General features: G+C 45.7%; 1 protein-coding gene across 1 annotated transcript in view; it reads right to left on the bottom strand.

Annotated features, from left to right (window-relative positions):
- PSMC5 (proteasome 26S subunit, ATPase 5) overlaps nt 1–23,800 on the bottom strand; it is a 152,683-nt gene that overhangs the window by 88,820 nt on the left and 40,063 nt on the right. Inside the window, exons 4-5 of the mRNA XM_030220618.1 lie at nt 17,238–17,335; nt 11,385–11,441 (exon numbers count right to left, since the gene is read on the bottom strand). Coding sequence (XP_030076478.1) covers nt 11,385–11,441; nt 17,238–17,335 — 155 coding nt within the window. The remainder of the gene's footprint in view (nt 1–11,384; nt 11,442–17,237; nt 17,336–23,800) is intronic.

Here is a 23,800-nt window from a genome sequence, read left to right as displayed (position 1 = left end):
ATGCGCAAGATGTGGAAGAGGGGCAGCCACACTTGGGCACATGTTTTGGCTCTGTCCCCGGGTGCAGGCCTTTTGGAGGGCCATACTTTCCTCTTTGCAATCACAATGGGAATGTTCTGTAGTGTGTGATCCGCTGATATTATTTTTTAGTTACAAATTTACTGCGACACCACCTAAAGGCTTTAAGAGATATGTGCAGTGGTCAATTTTATTTGGTATTACCACGATTCTGAAATCTTGGCGATCAGATCTCATGCCACCGCTAGCATGCTGGCGTGCGCAGCTGATACATCAAATGCGGCTGGATAGATGCCGTGTGAAATCCCTGGACAGCACAGAAGGAGAGAGGTTCCGCATGGTATGGGAGCCATTGTGGCTAACCATGCCCTCAAGAGCACGAAGCTTTATTTTGAATATTTAAAAAGTTCACAAGTGGGTTGTGGGAAGGTAGGGGGGGTGGGAGTGATCTTTTCAGTTTGGGCAGTTGTTGGGGTGAATTCTTTGCATAACTTGTTGTAATATTGTGGTAGATGTGCGAAAGCTTTTGCTTATACTGGTGTCTGGTTTTTTTTTTTTTGAGGCAACTGGTTCCAATAAAAGGACTTAACATGTTGGAAATGGGGTTGGGGAGAAAATGTGAAACTTTGATGATGATCTAATTGTATGATTTAACTTCCGATGTATAACCATGGTTAGTTCTTTAATTGTTAGGGGAGACATATAGCGGTCTGTTTAACCTGTTGATCATCAATAAAAACTATTGAAACATAAATTCTAATAATAATAATAATAAACACTTTGCCCTTACACACAATTGAATCACAGTTCATATAACATGTAATCAAAAGAAAACAGACACAAGCTACGAGCCGAGACCTAGCCTTGAAGGGCACTGAACTGCCCACATACCATCATTATCTGTGTAAAAGGAAGGAACCACTAATGCAGGCTTCCTAAATCTGCATGCACTGGAGATCCAGTATATGTAAATTGATCTCATGCATATTTATTGCAGATATCCTGAAAACCCAATTGACTGCCAGGTCCCCATGACAGATTTGGAAAGCTCTGCACTAACCCAAACATCTTCCTTAGTTGGGCTAGCAGGAGATTTCTATTTTAACTTGGTCATTCAAAGCCCTCCACTTTATCATGAGTTACATCTTCTAGTTTGAAGTTCAATGATCATTGCTGCTCTTCCACCATGCTGTTTGGGCACAATGACAAAATCAGCAGAAATTAAGTCCTCAAATTCTGAGGGACATCTGTGCAAACTATTACAGCAGAGTATCTACACTCACAACAGGACAGTCAGACAGGAATGGAACTCCTTAGTTGTGGGAGACAGGGAAAGGGCCTTGATATACTGCCTTTCTGTGGTTTTTAAAACTACATTCAAAGCGGTTTACGTACTATATACAGGTACTTATTTGTACCTGGGACAAGGGAGGGTAAAGTGACTTGCCCAGAGTCCCAAGGAGCTGCAATGGGAATCAAACCCAGTTCCCCAGGATCAAAGTCCACTGCACTAACCACTAGGCTACTCCTCCACAGACAGAACTTCTCAAACAACCCACCCCCCCCCCCCCCCAAAAAAAAAAAAAAAATCAATAAAATCCACCACCTTCAGGGTGACTGTGGTAAGAAAGTTCAAACTCCTAACAAGTAGCGATGTCCACAGCAATTTGGCTTACCTTCAAATTCAAAATCAGATCATCTGGGTCTATTAAAGTCAATGGGGCAAACAATTTTGTACTCTAATCAAGAGGTTTTCCACCCACTTTCATCAAAAGGTTGGCAGGCAGATGCCCAGAGGCATCAAATGTGGTTCGAAGATCGCACAACACCTAAGAGGGGCAAAGGGCACTAACAGTAACAGAGACTCCAAACCACCATTATAGGGGCAAAAGCAACACAAAGAGTAGAATGAAGACCCCAAAAGGAGAAGGACAAAGCAGTACAAACACTGGTATGAAAACCCCAAGAAAACTTTTCTTTTTTGGGGATTGCCAGGTACTTGTAACCACTGTGGGAAACAGGATACTGGGCTTGATGGACCTTTCGATTGTCCCAGTACAGCGATACTTAGTTACATATGTTCCTGTACCTGAAAAATCAGCATCCACTCCTTCAACCTAGCTCAAAAGGGTATTTCAGCAAATTATGCAGTATGCCACAGTTCGAAAGATGACCCTTAAGTTTTCCTCTGGTAATGTCTTTCTAGAAGCACATGCCTTTTTCATTACCCAGGGCATCCTTCACAATGTACTACACAACTGTTTATATGGGACATGCAGATCATGAACCATAGAATAACTTTACAACAGTAACTAAGAATTATGAGCAAAGCTAGGCCTCTGTGAACAGGCTATGAACAGGTTAAGAGCCAGCTTGCCCTTCTGTTGGAGAGACAAGCAGATATGGAGTCTGTTAATATATGGCCTGGCTTTAAGGCTACCACTGGAATAGTGATGGCCAAAGCTATGCAGCCTAAAACAACTGAAAAAGTACTGACTAGCCCAAACAACAAGTAAATGATTTAATATTTGAGAATCTGCAAAAAGCAGGTCTGAACAATGAGTCCTGCCACAAATTGGTACAATTTTTAAATCAAATACAGCACCTGTAATGAAAGAATGATGGATCAGATGAATAAAATGGAGCTTATAATTTTGGTATACAATGATACAGAGGTAATACAGAGTTCATGAGATGGTATGAAAAGTATGAAAGGTATGAAAAGTATTGCAGCCGGAAGATGTGAAACTGTTATCTCAACGCTTCCCAAAACATGTTGATAATTAGCAGTAGCTGAGAACGGAAGGAGGTGGGCACATCAGACAGCAGACCGCGTGGGAAAGTATGATCTCAGAAAGTGAGAAAGATTAGGAGCAAGGTTTCTCACCATTCACTTCTATGGAGAGGTTTGTGTATAAAAGAGGGGAGATTTTGCCTTAGTTTGGAACTCCTCCCCAACGCTTCTCTCAGACGGCAGGGCGCTGTGCAGATAAACCCAGAATCTGATGTCTGTATTTGTATCAACTTGAAGACTTGTGTTTGGGTAAGAAATAAAATGTACCTATCTATCTAAACCTATCTCTGTCTCTATTTTTATTGATTCTATCTTCTCTTTACCTAACATTTAGCCTACAAGGTAGATCACATACAAGTGACACTCAGTTTTGGACAGAAAGCAGTAGTTATGGGAATTAGTTTTCAATTACGGCTCCTAATGCCACCCCCTTGTGATTGGGTGACAATGGAGGTTAGAGAAACTATACAGAACCTGATATATGAAATAAGTACCTTTAGTCCCCCGTGTGACGGAGTCAGAAAGAGGTCTATAAGAGGAGGGAATTAAAACAAGTCATAACAGAGATATGTGTGGCAGAAGAATGAAGTAATGTAAGGGAAATTTGCTGCTGACCATGAAAGCAGATAATGAAGAAGACAACTTTGGTTGCTGGGAAGATGGTTTTTGCAAAGTAGGATAACCTTACTTATGATAAGATGTTCCATGTAATGTGGAGACTCAAAACAGTAAAACCTTTCTTCCCAAGGACCACTTTTCGCAATCTGATACAAGCAATGGTGCTAAGTCATCTAGATTACTGTAATGCACTTAATGCCGGCTGTAAAGAGCAAATCATCAAAAAACTTCAAACAGCCCAAAAGACTGCAGCCACACTAATATTTGGAAAAACAAAATACGAAAGTGCCAAAACCCTTACAGAAAAGCTACACGGGCTTCTACTTAAAGAACGTATCGCGTTCAAAGTCTGTACTCTGGTTCACAAAATCATTCATGGAGACGTCCCGGCCTACATGCTAGACCTTATTGACTTGCCACCCAGAAATGCTAAAAGATCAGCACGCACATTCCTAAATCTTCACTTCCCCAGCTGTAAAGGTCTAAAATACAGAATAACACATGCATCCAGCTTTTCCTACATGAGCACACGGCTGTGGAACGCATTGCCACTGGACCTGAAAACAATATATGACCTATTCAACTTTTGTAAATCACTTAACACTTATTTCTTCAACAAGGCATACCACAATGATCCATAATTTAAAACTGTATCACATCACCACTCACCAGATGTTCTATATGCTATTATATCGCCCATGTTCTTTATGTATTATCAATTGTATCTTTTACTCTGGAATGGCAAATGCCACGATGGCGCATTGTAAGCCACATTGAGCCTGCAAATAGGTGGGAAAATGTGGGATACAAATGCAACAAATAAATAAAATAAGTAAGCAAATATGTTATGAAAAGCTTTGCTTCTGTAAAACAGAACTTACTGGAATATGCTGACTTTGTACGTCCAATACTAGTCTATGGGAGAAAACGGTATAAAGGGAGAATCATGGCCAGAGGCAATCAGAGAGCTATAGAAATGTTTAGTAGTAGTAGCTAATGTCAGAGGTCACGTTTGTGTCCCGGTTGCCATCTCATATGAGAATTAATTAATTATATTACTTATTATAATTGTATTCCTGATTAGTAAGTGTAATAAACAATTACTGATTATTCTCATATTACTATAAACTTCTGTGCCTTTCAGTCTCTCCACCATAATTCCTGGAGTCCTGGACATTCCAGGTTACAGGTAACTAGTACCTTTCTACCGGGGAGAGGGCAGAAAGATAAACACTACCTGCTGTACATGCAGAGTACTCTGGGCCCTTGCAGAATAAATTCCTTGTTCATAACCTACTTCATGTTAACTAATTTTTCAAGACATCCCTTGGCTATCAAACTTTGGTATCCAATTCCAGAAATCATAAATGCCTAAAGAGTCTATATTAAGATTACATTTTCTGGGAGGCAAGATTCAAAATTTTCCAGATGTTTTTAAATGGACACAGTCTAGAAGGAAAAAAATGTCTTGAAGAAATGCCTTTGTCTCATTGAGATTGAGTATTATTGTTTTGCAGAATAGTCCTTAATTTTTTTATGAATCACCACAATTGTGATTTTATTTTTCTAGAAGGGAAGGGAGCATCTGTCCGAGCGCTTTGTGACTCAATGTTATTTTTGGTCCTTAAGATAGAAACAAAGGTTTGTGAATCTTGGCCTCTTTCCTTGTAGTGGACTGTCAGTTTATATGATCTCTCCCATGTTTTATGGGTGTTTTTTTCAAAATTTGTTTCTAAAGTTCTTGTCAAAGTATGCTCTTTGTAAAATTCTAAACACAAATTAAAAAAAAAAAAAAAAAGATTCTGTTATCTGCCAAAACCTGTTCCATATTGTTCAAGGGTGAGCTTGTTACTCAACAGACCTCCCACCCTGCATTGCCTCTACCTTCTTTTGCCCCTCTGTGAAGATGAAAGTAGACAGCTGACTTGCATTTTTCTTTTGGAAACTGCTGCTATAATCCTCTCCTTGTAAAGAAATCTCTCTTCAGCATGGCTGGTGGACTACAGTGCACTGGAGGTCCTCCTACATTCCTTTCCACTAGTCTACTGCCGGCACTCTCTCTCTTGGGAGCATCTACCAACTTTCCTGCTCTGCTTCTACCATCATTTTCATGCCTATCCCTTTAATGTAGTGTGATTCAATTCTACTAGATTATAATCTCTATGGAGCAGGAACTTTCTGTGTGTGTCTGTACAGCAGTGCATATGGCAGGTAGTTGCGCCTGCCCGTGCCAGTTCCACAATCAAAATGGATGCCATGATTTCCTTGCTACACTCTCACGAGACTGCCGCAGGAGGTCGTGGCAGCCATTTTATTTATTTATTGTGAACATTTATATCCCACATAATCCCACCAAGGCAGGCTCTATGTGACTTACAATTTTTAGGAAAAGTACAATATAATAATTCTAGTGCAAAACAGGGTAGAGAGTAGTGGAGGAGAAGAGAGGGAGTCAACAGGGGAGAGGAGTGAGGGAATGCAGAAGATCAAGCAGGAGTAGAGTATGATCGATCACACAGGTAGGTCTTTAGAGATTTCTTGAACAGACTGTAATCAGCTGTCTGTTTTATCGTCAATGGTAGAGTGTTCCAAAGACGGGGGCATGTGAAGCAGAAAGAAGAGGCAAATAGCAGTTTATATCTTAAATTCCTGCAGTTAGGAAAGTGGAGATTGAGGTAGGTGTGGGATGATTTCTCAGAATTCCTGGGCGGGAGGTCGATTAGGCTGAACATATAGGCTGGAGCGTCCCCGTAGACAATCTTGTGTGCGAGAGCACAGACTTTAAATTCAATACGCTCTTTGATCGGGAGCCAGTGGAGCTTCTCACGAACGGGCTTTGCTGCCTCAAACCGCAATTTGCCAAACAGCAATCGCGCCGCCGTGTTCTACGCAGTCTGAAGTTTTTTAAGGGTGTGTTCTTTGCAACCGGTATAAATTCCATTGCAGTAGTCGAAGTGGCTCAAGTTAAGGGGCTATTTTGTCGGGGCTATTTTGACTGGGTACCCCATTACAGGTAAGCAACCACGCTTTCTCCATGGGGCAGGATAATGCAGACATACTGCTGATTCCCTAGTTAACGATTGTTGTATAATATCATAACACCATGGAGCAACCATAAGGAATCAGAATGGGTGGAGGAATAAGTTAAGAGAACAACTGCTGTTGAATCATATGTCCAAATGCAGCATCAGTACTTAAGAACGTAAGAACAGCCATATTGGGTCAGATCAATGGTCCATCCAGCCTACTATCTTGCTTCCAGCCATGGTCAATCCAGGCCACAAGTAAACGGCAGAAACACAATTAGTAGCACCATTTCATGTTACCAATCCCAGGGCAAGCAGTGGCTTCCCCCATGTCCATCTCATTAGCAGGCTATGGACTTTTCCTCCAGGAACTTGCCCAAACCTTTTTTAAACAGAGATACACTAACCACCGTTACCACATCCTCCGGCAATGAGTTCTAGAGCTTAACTAGAGAGCTTAAATGTGTTAGCCCAATTGTTCATGATGACGAGGCTGTTCTGAATTTCAGCTGAGATTTCTGCTAAGGAAGAGCGAAAGGGGATGTAGATGGTCACATCGTCAGCATAGATGTAGGGATTCAGGCCATGGTTGTGAAGAGCCAATGTGAGAGGAGACATCATGATGTTGAACAAGGTAGGCGAAAGGGGAGAGCCTTGAGGAACCCACAGCGAGACTTCCAAGGTGGCGAAATAGAGGAGTGGACTTTGACCCGTTTAGACTACTGCAATCTGCTTCTTGCTGGCCTCCCACTTAGTCACCTCTCCCCTCTCCAATCGGTTCAAAACTCTGCTGCCCGTCTCGTCTTCCGCCAGGGTCGCTTTACTCATACTACCCCTCTCCTCAAGACCCTTCACTGGCTCCCTATCTATTTTCGCATCCTGTTCAAACTTCTTCTACTAACCTATAAATGTACTCACTCTGCTGCTCCCCTGTATCTCTCCACACTCGTCCTTCCCTACACCCCTTCCCGTGCACTCCGCTCCATGGATAAATCCTTCTTATCTGTTCCCTTCTCCACTACTGCCAACTCCAGACTTCGCGCCTTATGTCTCGCTGCACCCTACGCCTGGAATAAACTTCCTGAGCCCCGTCTTGCCCCATCCTTGGCCACCTTTAAATCTAGACTGAAAGCCCACCTCTTTAACATTGCTTTTGACTCGTAACCACTCGCCTCCACCTACCCTCCTCTCCTTCTTCCTGTACACATTAATTGATTTGATTACTTTATTTTTTGTCTATTAGATTGTAAGCTCTTTGAACAGGGACTGTCTTTCTTCTATGTTTGTGCAGCGTTGCGTACGCCTTGTAGCGCTATAGAAATGCTAAATAGTAGTAAGTAGTAGTAGGATCAGCAGGATAGAAATTCTCTAAATCAATTCAAGACAGGACCTCCAACACCATTTTCAGCTAGTAACATAAGGAGCAGGCTGTGGTCAACCATGTCAAACGCGCTTGACATATCAAATTGAAGAAGCAAGATGTTCTTTCCGAAAGACAGTTCCTTTTTAAAGTTGGACAGGAGGGTAACCAGTACTGTCTCGGTGCTATGGTGGGGCCGGAATCCAGATTGGGAGGCATGAAGAATCGAGAATTTGTCCAAATAATCAGATAGCTGAGAATTCACCAAGCTTTCCATAGTCTTGACAAGCAATGGAATTGTGGCAACAGGGTGATAGTTGCTAATACTAGGTTCACGTTTCGGGTCCTTCGGGATTGGTGTCAGGAGTATTTGGCCGTGATCAACGGGGAAGCGACCGTGCTGGAGCATGAAGTTAAGATAAGATGAAAAGTCAGCAACAAAACATTCCGGCAGGTAGTTGGGGCAGGTATCCAGCTTGCAGTGCGCTCGTGAAAACTTGCAAAGTGCCAGAGACACCTTCTCAGCAGTGACTGGCTCAAAGGTGGACGGCTGGACAAGAGCCATGTGTGGACACAAGGCCTTGTAGGAAGTCAGCAGCACTAGAGTAGCTTTGAGGAAGCGAGTTCTGAAGAAGAAGGATTTTGTCCCTGAAATGGTTGGCCAACTGGATCGCTGATGGCATGCCCACACTTGGAGAAGTACCTGGGGTGGTATCAAGCAAGGAATTCAGCTGACGGTAGAGCTTCCGTGCGTCCAACATGACCGTTTGAATTCTTTTCTGGAAGAAAGCTCTCTTGGCACGTTTGATTCCATATTTGTAGGTGCGAAGAGATAGCTTCCACGCTGACAAGGTGTGGTCGCCTTTAGACTTATACCAAGCTCTTTCTAGCCACCTAGTTTGTTGTTTTAGCGCTTTAAGGTCATGAGTGAACCAAGCTTTAGCTTTGCGGTGGGAGGAGGATTTAAGTTGCAAAGGTGCAAGTCCGTCTAAGATGTATTGACACCGGTTCTCCCAACGAGAGAGGTAACCAAAAGAGTCAGCGTTTGCTTGCCAAGCACACCCATATATTTGCTCCCAAAATGTTTTCAGGTCGACTTCCCCTCTTGCATAGTAAGTAGCAGGTTCTTCAGGAAGTGGATGGCTTCTCTTCCGCCAGCGAAGTGCAAACCTTAGTTGGTAGTGATCTGACCAAGGGACAGCTGACCATGCGGTGGAACCTACACATAGGACCGAGGCATTTAGGAGCTTGTAGGCAAAGAGATCAAGGATATGGCCTTTTAGGTGCGTCGGTTGCAGATCAGAATAATGGAGATCCAGGAGGGTGAAAAAACTCAGGCACTGACAAGCGCTGGGAGAATGGCGATTTTCTAAATGGAGGTTCAAGTCGCCCAGTACAAGGAGTTGGAATAATTGGTGCAGGAAGTGGAGAGAAAGTACATGAAATCTGCCTGACAGACAGCCCAATTGTTAGGTGGCCGGTACAACAGGATACAACAGAGACATTCTTGCAGAGAGTTGCTGCGGATCTTGATGGAAGCGATTTCAAGAGTAGGCAAAATTGATTCAGCCAGGGAGTCAACCCAAAGGTCCGAGTGATAGATCACGGCAAGGCCCCCACCTCTTTTCCCCAGCCTGGTCCAATGCATGATTTTGAAGCCGGGGGGGGGGGGGGGGCAGAGGTCTAGAAGAATAGGGTCCTTCGGGTCACGTATCCACGTTTCCGTGACAAAGAGAAGGTCAAGGCTGTCAGCGGTCAGCCAGTCCACGATTGTTTCCGTCTTGTTAACCACAGACCTAGCATTGATGTAACCAACTTTGACGAAGATGTATGGATCCGGGTGACTTTCCGAGCTGGAGATATACTGAAGGTGATTCTGTCCAGGGTTGCAACTGCGGTGAGGAATTTGCTGATGGAAAGCGCTAGAGTGATGGTTAGAGAACCTATGTGCTTTCCGAGCGGTGACAAGTACAGGAACGGTACTGCAGTCAGATCCGAGTGAAGTGAGAGAGGCACGGATGAGGATGATGAAATACAGAATGGAGAGGAACTTTGAGGCGAGCATGGCAGGGATTGTACTACTGAAACAGCACAGAATCCAACTACAAGCAAGCTGTTGTGCAGTCAACAGGTGGTAGCAAATGTGGAGATATCCTGCTAGTGAAGAGCAGAGACTGAGTTACGTGCCTGAAACAGGAGATCCCAGTAGATGGCAGCAGAGGAGAGACTGATTGTAGCTGGACAAATGTTGCTCCACACAGGACGCAGCCTTCAGCCCAGGAACCAGTACAACCCCCGTCACTGAGGAGCTCAGCCATTTTGAGATTAGAATCAGAATGGGCAGGAGTAAATTCAGTCGCTCTTGCCCCAGTGGCTCCAATCTCAAAATGACTGCTTTGTGGATGCTGTGACCTCCTGTGGCATGGGCAATAGTGAGCAGGGATCGCCACTGCCCCAACAAGAAGCCCTGGTGGTCTAGTGGCCTAAGATAGGCCCAGTGAGAACCTACAGGTAGTAAGAAGGGAGCACTTGTAGTAGGGGGGGGGGGGTCACTTTTGTGGTGGGGGAAGGGTGAATTTTGGGTTTACCTGAAAATGCGATGGCATTTTTAGCAGAAACCAAAGCATTGTTGAATCTGGATTTCGGGCACATTTTGGCACCGAAGCCAAAAACTAAAACTTGGTTGGCCTCTGCCTACTTGTCTCTCTGTCCTGTCTGTGCATTCTTTGAGTACCTTCTCTCCGACTCTACACCCATAAAACCCAAGACATTTTTAAAACTCACTGCTCACTGCCTCTGAGACAACTACAGTGTTGCGTAAATCTAGTAGCGCTATAGAAATGTTTAGCAGTAGTAGTAGTAGTTGCCCGTGTCTCTCACAGCTCTGTCTTGATCTTTGGATGGATTTCTGTATTTTCTTTATACCTTCTGCACTTCAGCAAAGTAAATCTATGAAGCAACAATTTGCAATCACCTCTTCTCAATTCAGAGAGAAAAGAAAACGAGGCTCTGCTGGTAGGTACTCTGTTTCAGTTTCCTACTGATCTGCTGATATCAGCCATTAATATGGGAGAAGGGAAGAGCTCCACTCTGCTACGTCTGGCTGCCAAAAATGAACAGTACAAATGAGAATTCACTTGGTTCATTCCATCCTAATAATTGTTCAGGTCACTTAAAGATATACAAACCAAATGCATTTTACCATTTGTCAAAAAAGAAATGCACATCACGTCTTGACCAGTTCATCATAGGAAGGCCCTACGTTACCTCCATATCCAGTCAGTTGGTCAAGGGCCAAAATTACAAAATGAGGATACTCTACCAGAACTGAAAATGCGTCAAGAGGCAGATCACGAAATGTCTTTTAGTCTGCCCACTGTATGAGAACAGTTCTAGCACAGTGAGGGATCTTGGTGAGGCCAACTTAGATGCACTGGAATGTGCACATCAAAGAACTTTAGTAGATAAATACAAGAAGAAATTGAAAGGATAACAAAATCAAACAGGTCACCTGATAAAACATACCTCCTTAAAATCTAAAACTATGTAAAAATATAGTATTACTTACATCATTTATGTCAATATTTTTATCAACATCGACCACAAATTTTCCCTCAGGGTGAACCTAAATAAAATGAGAGCAGTTACTACATTATATTACATTAAAACTCTTATATATTGCACATAACTTTTCCGAGCTGTAAAAGGTAACAATAAAAAGTGGAGCCAGGTATACCTGGGAAGTACAAGTCGTTACAAATCTCTAAGCAGACACTATACTTACAGGTAAGTCTTAAGTGACTTTCTAAATTGTTTATAATCTAATAAAACTAACTTTTAGGGAAGAGAATTGGCAGCCTTCACTTCTTGATAGCCCATCATCTGTACTTAACTACCCTCGGATTTGGAAAACTGACTAGAATTTGCTGTCTAATTTTTCTTTGACCAAGGTTATCAATAGAAATCAAACAAAATAAAACATGGAAAAGAAAATAAGATGATACCTTTTTTATTGGACATAACTTAATACATTTCTTGATTAGCTTTTGAAGGTTGGTTATTACTCTTTGACCAAGCATAGTCAGAAATACCATTTGACCTGTCAGATATAATGGGGCTTGGCCATGCATTATTTGAAAAACTGTTATATACATTTTAAAAGATAGCTCTAGCCTCTCCAGTAACCAGTGTAATCTTACCATATAAGGAGTTATTCTATCACATGGTTTAATCAAATATATCAGCCAAATGTATTGTATTGTCTGTAATTTCTTAAGCAACTTTTTATGACAATTCACATATATGTTGCAATTATAGCAATGATTGGGTCATAAGTTTGACTTGTTCAAATTTGTAATACTTTAACACATCTGTGTCTTCTAAGGGACCAATAAGATTTAGTTACTCAGGCGATTAACAAATACTCCAAAAGCCACTGTCAATTGGACATCTGCCCCAGCTACCTAATACAATCTGCCTCCCACCGCTTCATAACAGATCTCACATCCCACCTAAATTTCATGCTTCAGCGGGGTATTTTCCCTAAAGAAAAAGGCAACATCCTGCTCACCCCAATACCAAAAGACACCAAGAAAAAAAATAAATGATATCACCAACTACTACCCAATAGCATCTATCCCATTAGTAGTCAAACTCATGGAAGGACTGGTGACCAAACAACTCAACGACCACATAAACAAATTCACTATACTACATGAGTCAGAATCCCCAACATAGCACTGAAACAGTACTACTCATTCTCCTATTCAAATTCAAGCAAGAGATAGCAATAAGCAAAAGCATTCTCCTCCTTCAATTTGACATGCCCAGTGCGTTCGACATGGTTAACCATAACATATTGCTAAAACTCCTAGATTATTTTGGAATTGGTAGTAACACTCTCAATTGGATTAAGGGCTTTCTAACCACCGGAACATACCAAGTGAAATCAAGCACCAACCCTGGAAACCAGACTGCAGAGTACCGCAAGGATCACCACAATCATCTTCAACCTCATGATGGTCCCACTAGCCAATGCCTTATCCACACAAGGCCTTAATCCATTCATTTATGCTGATGACGTCACACTATACATCCCCTACAAACATGATTTAACAGAAATCACCAATAAAATCAAGCTCAGCTTAAACATCATGACCTCATGGGCAAATGCATTCCAATTAAAACTCAATACAGAAAAAACACACAGTCTCATCATACCATCCCAATACAACACATACAAACCCACAAACATTAACACCCCAGGATACACCCTCCCTATCTCAGACAGCCTGAAAATTCTCGGAGTAACTATCGACCGAAACCTCCAACTAGAGTCCCAAGCTAAAGTCACCATAAAGAAAATGTTTCTCTCAATGTGGAAACTAAAACGTGTGAAACCATTCTTCCCGAGGGAAATATTTCGCAACCTGGTACAGTCAATGGTACTAAGCCACACAGACTATTTAACGGAATCTATGCGGGGTGCAAAGAACAAATTATAAAGAAACTTCAAACCGCCCAAAACACAGCTGCAAGGCTTATATTTGGAAAAACGCGTTTTGACAGCGCCAAGCCACCAAGAAAATCCGCATGACAGTTTACAAAATCATGTACGGCGAGGCACCGAGATACATGATAGACCTCATCGACCTGCCACTCAGAAACACCATAAAATCAGCACGATCATACCTAAACCTCCACTACCCAAGTAGCAAAGAAATACAAATCCACTTATGCATCCAGCTTTTCCTACCTGAGCACATAACTGTGGAACGCACTACCAAAAGCAGTAAAAACCACACTCGACCACTTGAATTTTCGGAAAGCATTAAAAACAGAGCTGTTCAGAAGGGCATACCCCACCAACCCAACATAAAAACCTGGACATTTGCGACACAACATAACCAAAGATTGTAACAGACATATCCAAACTCTTCCTTTCCCTCACTAAGTTCTCCCCAATTGTCTTTACCATACATGTATCTCACTCTACCATAATATCACCTTGATACTACTCACACCTTGTATTTGTTCACACCGGAATCAGTTAACGCCAATTACGGTACTATGTAAGCCACATTGAGCCTGCAAAGAGGTGGGAAAATGTGGGATACAAATGCAACAAATAAAATAAAATAAATTATATACCTGAGCCTCCATGGATAATGCATCATCTATAATGATCCCCAATATTTTTAAGGAAGTCACCCTGGCCCATTCCTCTCCAAAGTGGGTCAGCCATCCCCCTATCGGCGGAGAGGACTAGACCACGGCCCCATCATTGTGTACCTCTGCTTCCTGGCTGGGCTCGGGAAGCCGGAGGCTGGACTCTGCGGTCTTGACGAAAGGGCTGCTGCTGCTTCGAAAATTGTGACTTTTAAAATCCGCCGGCTCTACCAGGCCTATACCTTTTTGCCTCCTTAAAAAGTGGACGAAATGTTTTCGTTTGTACCTTCGATCTATCCTCTGGTAGTCGACCCTTGGACTCACCAAGATCCTTCACAATCTGCTCTAATTCTTGACCAAACAGGAGCCTTCCCTTAAAGGGCCAATCGAGACTTAGAAGGCAGATCAGTGGCCCAATGCTTCAACCAAATCCAGCGCCTAGCCGAAAATGCCAGGGACACTCCCTTAGTTGGGACCCGAAGAATATTGTATAAGAGATCAGCCAAATATGCCAACCTCGACTCTAGAAGCGGCAGCACTTTAATCAGGTCATCCGCGGACGTCGCCTTCTGCACCCAGGACAGGCACGCTCTAGCCGCATACGAACCACATACCGAGGCCTGCAAGGACAGTGCAGCCACCTCAAACGAAGACTTAACCGCCTCCTCGAGCTTTTTCTCCTGAGGGTCCCTGAGGGCCGCACCACCCTCAACGGGTAATGCGGTCTTCTTAGCTACAGCCGAAATTAAGGAATCCACCACCGGCAGCCGCAAGGACTCCAAATCCTCCTGTCGCAACGGGCAAAACTTACCCATAGCCCGAGCCACGCGAAGACTAGCCCCTGGGAAATCCCAATGAGCCCAAATGAGTACCTGCATAGCCTCATGAATATAAAAAGACCTCGGCGGAGCTCTAGTGCCCGACATTATGGAAGTGCTAACCGTGACCGTAAGCTCCGGAGCCGACAAATTCAACACTTGCAATGCATGACCTATAAGTGCATGAAGCTCCTCTCTCCTAAACAATCTCGCTGCGGTGGGATCATCCTCTTCACCCGCGGGTAGCTCTCCGTCTTCCAGGACCTCAGGACAGGACTCCCCCGACCCTGGGTCACCCTCGAACTCCGAGTGACCTGAATCGTAGCCCGCAGTGTCTTCCGACTCTAAACGGGATCTTTCTGAAGGCTTCCGACTCAGGTCCGAACACGAGGCCACCGGCCCCCCTAAAATGGCCGCCGGTTGCCGTTCGCTCTCCGAACGGAGCAAAAACGCATTGTGCATAAGAAGCACAAACTCTGGTGAAAAACCTCCCATCACCGACGGCCCCGGGCTCGCAACTGTGCCGGCCTTAACTGTCGTTACTCCTGCTGAGCCCGCTGACACACTCTCCTGCGCCAAAGGCATGCTAGAGAAAATGGCACTGGAGGAGGCACGTGCCGACCCGGACCTAACTTTTCCCGCCAAACCCGCATCAGTGTCATCTGTCGCCTCGGAGCCCAATCCGCGGTCCCTCTTGTTCCGAACCGAGCTTCCCCAAGACTCTGGAACAAGCCTCGTAGGACCCCGACGCCGACCGCCGTGCCCCGCAGTGCGAATAGCGCTTCACTGATTCCGATGGCACTGACATGGCTTAAAAAGCCTTACCTTACTTCCCCAGGCACAGACTGCTCACGTTCCAGTCAAGCCTAACGGACAGCTCTCAGCACCAGACAATTTTAGATTGTGCTGTGGGAAGTTCCGTCAACATTTTAAAATCTGTCTTTTTTTTTTTTTTAAAGAGGCAGGAGACTATATAGGCAATTCCTGTAAACTCTTCAGGCTGACAGGGGGAGAAGGGTAGTGACCTGGTACCACCAGATGTATCCCAAAACGTGCACCAGCACCTCAACCTCACCAAGATCTCAACACATCCGAGGGAACGGGATAGGAGCCTTAGTCTACAAAGCTGCACTGTATGCTCCCTTCTACCTGCTAGATAGAGAGAATACTGAAGTTAGGATGGCTGCACATGCTCTATTGAGGCAAACTTCTGAGTTCTCTCTATCTAACCTGCTAGAGGAGGGGCATAACCCACAAGTCTCTGGATTGATCTGAGGGGACGCTATGGAACTATGGAATTTTAGCGGAGATTGGGTGGCGACGCTGGTATTTGGAGAATAAAACCAGTGCAGGGCGGACTTCTATGGTCTGTGCCCTGATCGTGGCTGAGTAGATATGCGCGCAACCTTGGAGTCATCTTCGACTCCTCTCTCTCCTTCTCTGCTCATATTCAGCAGATTGCCAAAACCTGTCGATTCTCTCTCTATAATATCAACAAAATTCGCCCTTTCCTTTCCGAAGACGCTACCAAAACCCTTACCCACACCCTTATCACCTCTCGCCTAGACTACTGCAACTTGCTTCTCGCTGGTCTCCCGCTCAGCCATCTCTCTCCCCTTCAATCTGTTCAAAACTCTGCTGCGCGTCTTATATTCCGCCAGAGTCGCTATACTCACGTTAGCCCTCTCCTCAAGTCGCTTCACTGGCTCCCTATCCACTCCGCAGCTCCTCAGTACCTCTCCGCTCTCATCTCTTCCTACACTCCTCCCCCCCGTGAACTCCGTTCACTGGGTAAATATGTCCTGTCGTCCCCCTTCTCCCCCACTGCTAACTCCAGGCTCCGTTCCTTCTATCTCACTGCTCCCTATGCCTGGAATAGACTCCCTGAACCGGCATGTCAGGCTCAGTCTCTGGCTGTCGTCAAATCTAGGCTTGAAGCCCACCTCTTTGCTATTGCTTTCGACTCCTAACCATGACTCTCTTACGCAGTACCCTCACTTATCACCCCCACCACTGCAAGTTCCCCACCCCTAGCTGTCTGTTCGTCTGTCCAATTTAGATTGTAAGCTCTGTTGAGCAGGGACTGTCTCTTCATGCTCATTTGTACAGCGCTGCGTAAATCTAGCAGCGCTATAGAAATGTTTAGTAGTAATAATAGTAGTAGATTAGAGTGTAAATTTTAAGGGGCTTCGATGTTAGTTTCAGAACTTTTAGTACAGGAACAGTGCTGGGCAGACTTTTACAGTCTGTGCCCTGAGAAAGGCAGGGACAAATCAAACTCGGGTATAAATATAAAGTATTACATACCATGTAAAATGAGTTTATCTTGTTGGGCAGACTGGATGGACCATCCAGGTCTTTATCTGCCATCATTTACTATGTTACTATGCTTTTACCCATAATAACTGGGAGCAATAATTATACCGCTTACCCACCTTGACCAACACTTTCTTCTTATCCATGGCTCTCACCACCTCTCCCACATAGGAGCCCTGCTCTTGCAGGAGCTGGAGCTCTTCCCGCAGCAGCCGCACTAACATCAAACACAAAAAACACCTGGTCAGGCATAAATATCATTCTCTGAAACACAGTTTTAGCTACTATCTGAGATGAACCCGCAAAGGAAATCTACTGCAGCTGCACTTAATTTTTGAAAGGGCGACTATAATAAAATGAGGAAAATGGTTAAAAAGAAAACTAAAAGGATCGGCTGCTAATGTTAGGCCACTAAATCAGGCGTGGACGTTATTCAAAAATATAATCTTGGAAGCTGAGTCCAGATGCATTCCACGTATTTGCAAAGATGAAAAGAGAAAACGAAAGCGAGCATGGTTAAAAGGTGAAGTAAAAGAGGCTATTACAGCCAAAAAATTGTCCTTCAAAGAATGGAAAAAGGACCCAAATGAAAAAAAAATATGAAGCAACATAAGCACTGGCAAGTCAGATGTAAAGAATTAATAAAGAAGGCTAAAAGAGAGAATGAAGAGAAACCAGCTGCAGAGGCTAAAACTCACAATAAGTTTTTCAGATACATCAGAAGCAGAAAGCCTGCAAGGGAATCCGTGGGACCATTAGATCACAAAGGAGCAAAAGGGGCACTCAGGGAGGACAAGGCCAGAGTGGAGAAACTGAATGAATTCTTTACTTCTGTCTTTACAGAAGAAGATGTAAGAGATCTGCCTGTACCGGAAATGGTTTTCAAGGATGAAGATGCGGAGGAACTGAAAGAAATCTCAGTGAACCTGGAAGATGTACTGAGCCAAATTGACAAATTAAAGAGTAGTAAATCACCTGGAATGGATGGCATACTCAAAGAACTCAAGCATGAAATTGCTGATCTGCTATTAGTAATATGTACCCTGTTGTTAAAATCGTCTGTCGTACCTGAAGACTGGGGGATAGCCAATGTGATGCCGATTTTTAAAAAGGGTTCTAGAGGTGATCCAGGTAATTACAGACCAGTAAGTCTGACGTCGGTGCCAGGCAAAATAGTGGAAACTATTATAAGGAATAAAATTACACAACACATAGACAAGCATGGTTTAATGGGACAGAATCCAGCATGGGTTCATCTGAAGGAAGTCTTGACTCACCAATTTGCTTCATTTCTATGAAGGCGTGAATAAACATGTGGCTAAAGGAGAGTCGACTGATGTACTGTATCTACATTTTCAGAAAGTTTTGATAAAGTTTCTCATGAGAGACTCCTGAGAAATTAAAGAGTTATGGTGTAGGAGGCAAGGTTCTGGTGTGGATTAGGAATTGGTTATCGGACAGAAAACAGAGGGTAGGGTTAAATGCTCATTTCTCTCAATGGAGGAGGGTGAACAGTAGCATGCTGCAGGGATCTGTACTGGAACCGGTGTTATTTAACATATTTATAAATATGGAAATCGGATTAAATTTGCAGATGATACAAAACTATTCAAGGTTGTTAAAACACGTGCGAACTGTGAAATATTGCAGGAAGACCTCAGGAAATTGGAAGACTGGGCATCAAAATGGCAAATGAAATTTAATGTGGACAAGATGAATCCATTATGAGTGGGTTGTGTCCATCAACCAGCAGGGGGAGATAGAGAGCACTGAAAACCATAGTGCCTCATGGCCAACTAGCTCCATCTGCCCCTTCAGTATTTGGAGCTTCCAAAGCAGTGTAACACCGCAAAGCATAATAACAAACTTTCCTCACAGCGAACGAAGGCCCCATAACAGGAGCAGTAACACAAAGGAGGGACGACCTCAACCTCCTATAACTTGAAATGAGGGAGAAACTCAACCTCTTGTAACTGATGAGTGTAGTAGAACAGAAATCCTGAAGACTGTTTTCCAACTTCTCCCAATGAGGGAACATATCTACAGGCAAAACTGAACATAAATTACAAAATGAACCACTGAGGGAGGGCTCATGGATTCATCTGCTATGACTAAAGGAAAGAAAATTACCAAGGTAAGAACCTAATTTTCCCTTCCGTGTCATCAAGCAGATGAATCCATTACGAGTGGGATGTAACAAAGCAATCCCTAGATAGGGTGGGAACAAGCCACACCATGTGCTAGCACTTGTGCTTCAAACTGCGCGTCTCTCCTGGCGGCCACATCCAGCCTGTGATGTCGGGCAAAAGAGAGCTTAGACGCCCAAGTAGCTGCACTACAAATCTCTTGAAGAGAGAGTGCTCCAGTTTCAGCCCAAGAGGAAGAAATAGCTCTTGTGGAATGCGCCTTAAAGGCGTCAGGCGGAGGCCGGCCAGATAGCAGATATGCTGAAAAAATGGCTTCCTTAAGCCAACGAGCTATAAAGGCTTTAGACGCTGGAGACCCTCTACGAGGGCCTGACAACAATACAAAAAGGTGATCAGAGGTCCTGAAAGCATTTGACATTTGCAGATACTGCAACAGAGCCCTGCGCACATCCAAAAGGTGCAACTGCCCAAATTACTCTGGAAACTCCTCCCTAGTAAAGGAAAGCAGAAAAATAGGCTGGTTCAGGTGAAACGCTGAAACCACCTTGGGCATGAAGGAAGGCACAGTTCGTACTGTTACTCTGGACTCTGAGAACTGCAGAAAAGGGTCTCGACAGGACAGCGCCTGGAGCTCCAACACCCATCTCGCCGAAGTAATGGCCACCAAAAAGACTGTCTTTAAAGTCACATCCTTCTCCAAAGCTCGCCTAAGCGGCTCGAAGGGCAAACACTGAAGAGCCTTTAACACTAGCCCCAGGTTCCAGCCCGGACAGGGTGCTCGCACGAGAGGACGGAGCTGAAGCACCCCTCTAAGAAATCGTGCAATGTCTGGATGCGCAGCTAGGGAGAGGCCTGCAACCTTTCCTCGAAAGCATGTCAATGCTGTGATTTGCACCCGCAGGGAATTATAGGCCAAGCCTTTGTACACCATCCTGCAAAAAGTCCAGTATCGGCGAGACAGAAGCCCGCATGGGTGTAATCGCTTTAGAAGCACACCATGCCTCAAATTGGCGCCAAATCCTGGCATAAGCCACGGAAGCGGAACGATTGCGGGCCTGTAGGAGAGTGGAAATGACTTTACTGGAATAGCCCTTGTCTCTCAATTGCGCCCTCTCCATAGCCATGCCGTAAGACCAAAGCAGCAGGCGCCCTCCATGGTTACCGGGCCCTGTGACAACAGATTCGGTACCAGAGGTAACAGCAGGGGAGCCTCCACCAGCATCCGCTGGAGGTCCACATACCACGGCCTCCTGGGCCAATCTGGGGCGATGAGAACCACCTCTCCTTGATGTAGCCGAATCCGCAGGAGTACTCGCCCTATCAAGGTCCACGGAGGGAACACATAAAGGAGGCCCTGAGGCCAGGGTTGAGCCAAGGCATCCAACCCTGCCGAGCGAGGATCTCTCCGTCTGCTGTAAAACCACAGGACTTTGGCATTTGTGCTTGAGGCCATAAGATCCGCTACGGGCATTCCCCATTGGGCACAGATCTGCAGGAATACTTCGTCTGCAAGCTCCCACTCCGCTGGGTCGATCTGATTCCTGCTTAGATAATCGGCTTGCACGTTGCTGCTGACAGAAACTGTAGATGCAGCTCGGCCCAGTGGCAAATCTGTTCGGCCTGCGCAGCTAGTGCCCTGCACTGAGTGCCGCCTTGTCGATTTATGTAGTCCACCGCTGTCGTGTTGTCCAACAGAACTCTGACAGCCAATCCATCCAGGGTCGTTTGAAAGGCCAGAAGCGCCTGGAAAATCGCTTTCAACTCCAAGCGATTGATGAACCACTCCAACTCCTCAGGTGTCCATAGACCCTGGGCATGCCTCCCCCGGCAATGTACACCCCAGCCCTTCAGGCTGGCATCTGTTATTACCAGGCACCAATCGGGGGGCGCTAACGGCAATCCTCGCCATAGCATGCTGTCCGAGAGCCACCACTTCATGCTGAATCGGGCCGCAGGGAGCCACGTGAGTCTGCATTGATAATCCTGAGATATTGGAGACCGTCATTGAAGCAGGGAACACTGCAGAGGTCTCAAGTGCGCTCTCGCCCATGGCACTACTTCCAAAGTGGCTGTCATCAAAACCAACAGCTGGACAATGTCCCAAGCTCGCGTGCGAGGCATCCTCAGGAGCAGACGGACCCGATTCTGAAGCTTGCACCGCCTTTGCTCGGGTAGATACACATACCCCGAGGCTGTGTCGAACCGGACCCCCAAATATTCTAGAGATTGAGAGGGGGTCAGGTGACTTTTGGTTAAATTGACGACACAGTCCAGAGATTGCAGTACTGCAACCACTCTGGCTGTAACTTGGTGACTCTCCTCCTCGGAGTCTGCTCTGATGAGCCAGTCGTCTAGGTACGGGTGAACCCGAATACCCTCTCGCCTGAGAAAAGCAGCTACAACCTTTGAAAAGGTTCGGGGAGCTGTGGCGAGGCCAAAAGGCAAGGCCCGAAACTGGAAATGCTTTCCCATCACAGCAAACCGCAGAAAAGGGGGCCAAATAGGAATGTGCAAGTAAGCTTCTTTCAGGTTCAGAGACATGAGAAACTCTCCTGGCTGTACCGCCGCTAAGATGGAGCGTAGGGTTTCCATGTGAAAATGCCGCACTCTCAGAGACTTGTTGACTTCCCATAAGTCTAGGATGGGCCGAAAGGACCCTCCTTTTCGCAGCACCACAAAGTAAATGGAGTAACAGCCGTAGCTGCGCTCAGCGGGAGGCACAGGGATCACCGCTCCCAGGTGCAACAAGCCTTGTAAGGTCTCCTCTACCGCCGCCCGTTTGACGGCAGTGCCGCATCGGGACTCCACAAACACGTCTCTCACCGGGGCGTGAAATTCTATTCTGTAGCCATCTCTGATCAGGTCCAACACCCACTGATCTGAGGAAATCTTGGCCCACTCCTCGTGAAAGAGGGAAAGTCGTCCTCCTATAACAGGAACCGAGGAGAGGGCTGGCGCACCATCATTGAGAGGGTCGTCCTTGCACTCCAGGCCTTGAGCCAGCTGCTGCAGAACGCTTGTCCGAGCGAAAGGAGTGCCTCTGCTGAAAACGGGCACGTGAAGTGAACCCAGTAGAACGCCCCGGGCGGTACCTTCGTGCTTCACGGAAGCGAGGTCTGGAACCACCTAACCCTTAGAGGAAGGCCGCAGCCTATCTTCGGGTTAGCGCTGGGATTTAGCTTTCCCTAGGCCTTTAACAATATTCTCCAATTCCTCACCAAATAGGAGAAGGCCTCGAAAGGGCAACTTCACCAACCTTTGCTGTTCCATCTCCGGGCTGTTCGACTGCCTGTTGTAACCAAGCACGGTAGACTAGGGCAGCGTAACAGCTGCATGCAGATGCCTGTAAGGAAAGGCCTGAAATTTCAAAGGACCGCTTCATGGCTGATTCTAGGCGTCGGTCCTGCATGTCCTTTAGGGCAATTCCTCCTTCCACTGGGAGGGTAGTTCTCTTCGTCACAGCCATGACTAGGGCATCCACTTTAGGCATTGCTAAGCGCGCCAAATGCTCCTCACATAGAGGGTATAATTGCCCCATAGCCCTGGCGACTTTCAAAGGCCCCTCGGGGTCAGCCCACTGAGCCAAAATAAGCTCTTAGATGGAGTCATGCAAAGGCTCGAGCAGGCTTCTTAGTACTTGCCATCCTTGGATTACCAGAGGAGGCTTCAGCATTCCCAGGATCTTCAATAGAGAGGGCCTGCAATGCATCAGAAATAAGCGATGGCAGCTAATCGCGGTGGAAAATCCTCACCGCGGATGGATCATCCGGATCCGGTGACAAATCTGTACCTTCCTCTGGCTCTTCAGGCCACGAGGGCCTGCCAGACCCCTCAGACTCCTCACATCCCGACCACGGGGGGGGGGGGGGGGGGGGGGGGGGGGGGGGGGAGGGGGTGCGCCACTCTCTGAAGAGGAATGCACCCTTCTGCGCTTGTCCTGCGGCCAACTGTCATGGGAAAACGCACCTGACGACAATTCCAGGCCGGGCTCCACTGGAGGGGACACAGGCAGCAGGGCCGATTGAGACCCCTGCGGGAGAGCTCTTTTTAACAAACGTTTTATGGAGCAGCAAAACGAACTCAGGGGAGAATGGCTCACCCTGGTCTCCCGGTTCCAGTCCGAGGTTACTAGCTCTCATATCAACCTCCATACGAGGCTCCCCTCCAGGCTCAAACCCCTCCGGACTCAGCTTTAGATGCTGGAGACCCTCTGCGAGGACCTGATAGCAAAACAAACAGATGATCAGAGGTCCTGAAAGAGTTAGTAACTCGCAGATACTGCAGCAGAGTCCTGCGCACATCCAGTAGGTGCAACTGCCCAAAAGATTCTGGAAACTCCTCCTTATCAAAGGAGGGCAAGAAAATAGGCTGGTTTAGGTGAAACGCTGAAACCACCTTAGGCATGAAGGAAGGCATGGTCCGAACCGTGACCCCGGACTCAGAGAATTGCAGAAATGGGTCTCTACAGGACAGCGCCTGGAGCTCTGACACCCGTCTCGCTGAAGTAATGGCCACAAGAAAAACAGCCTTTAGTG

Source organism: Microcaecilia unicolor, chromosome 12 (genome assembly GCF_901765095.1).
Source record: "Microcaecilia unicolor chromosome 12, aMicUni1.1, whole genome shotgun sequence".
In the NCBI taxonomy this organism is placed as follows: Eukaryota; Metazoa; Chordata; class Amphibia; order Gymnophiona; family Siphonopidae; genus Microcaecilia; species Microcaecilia unicolor.
The sequence above is the reverse complement of the archived record's forward strand: the minus strand, read 5'-3'. Positions and strand labels throughout refer to the sequence as shown.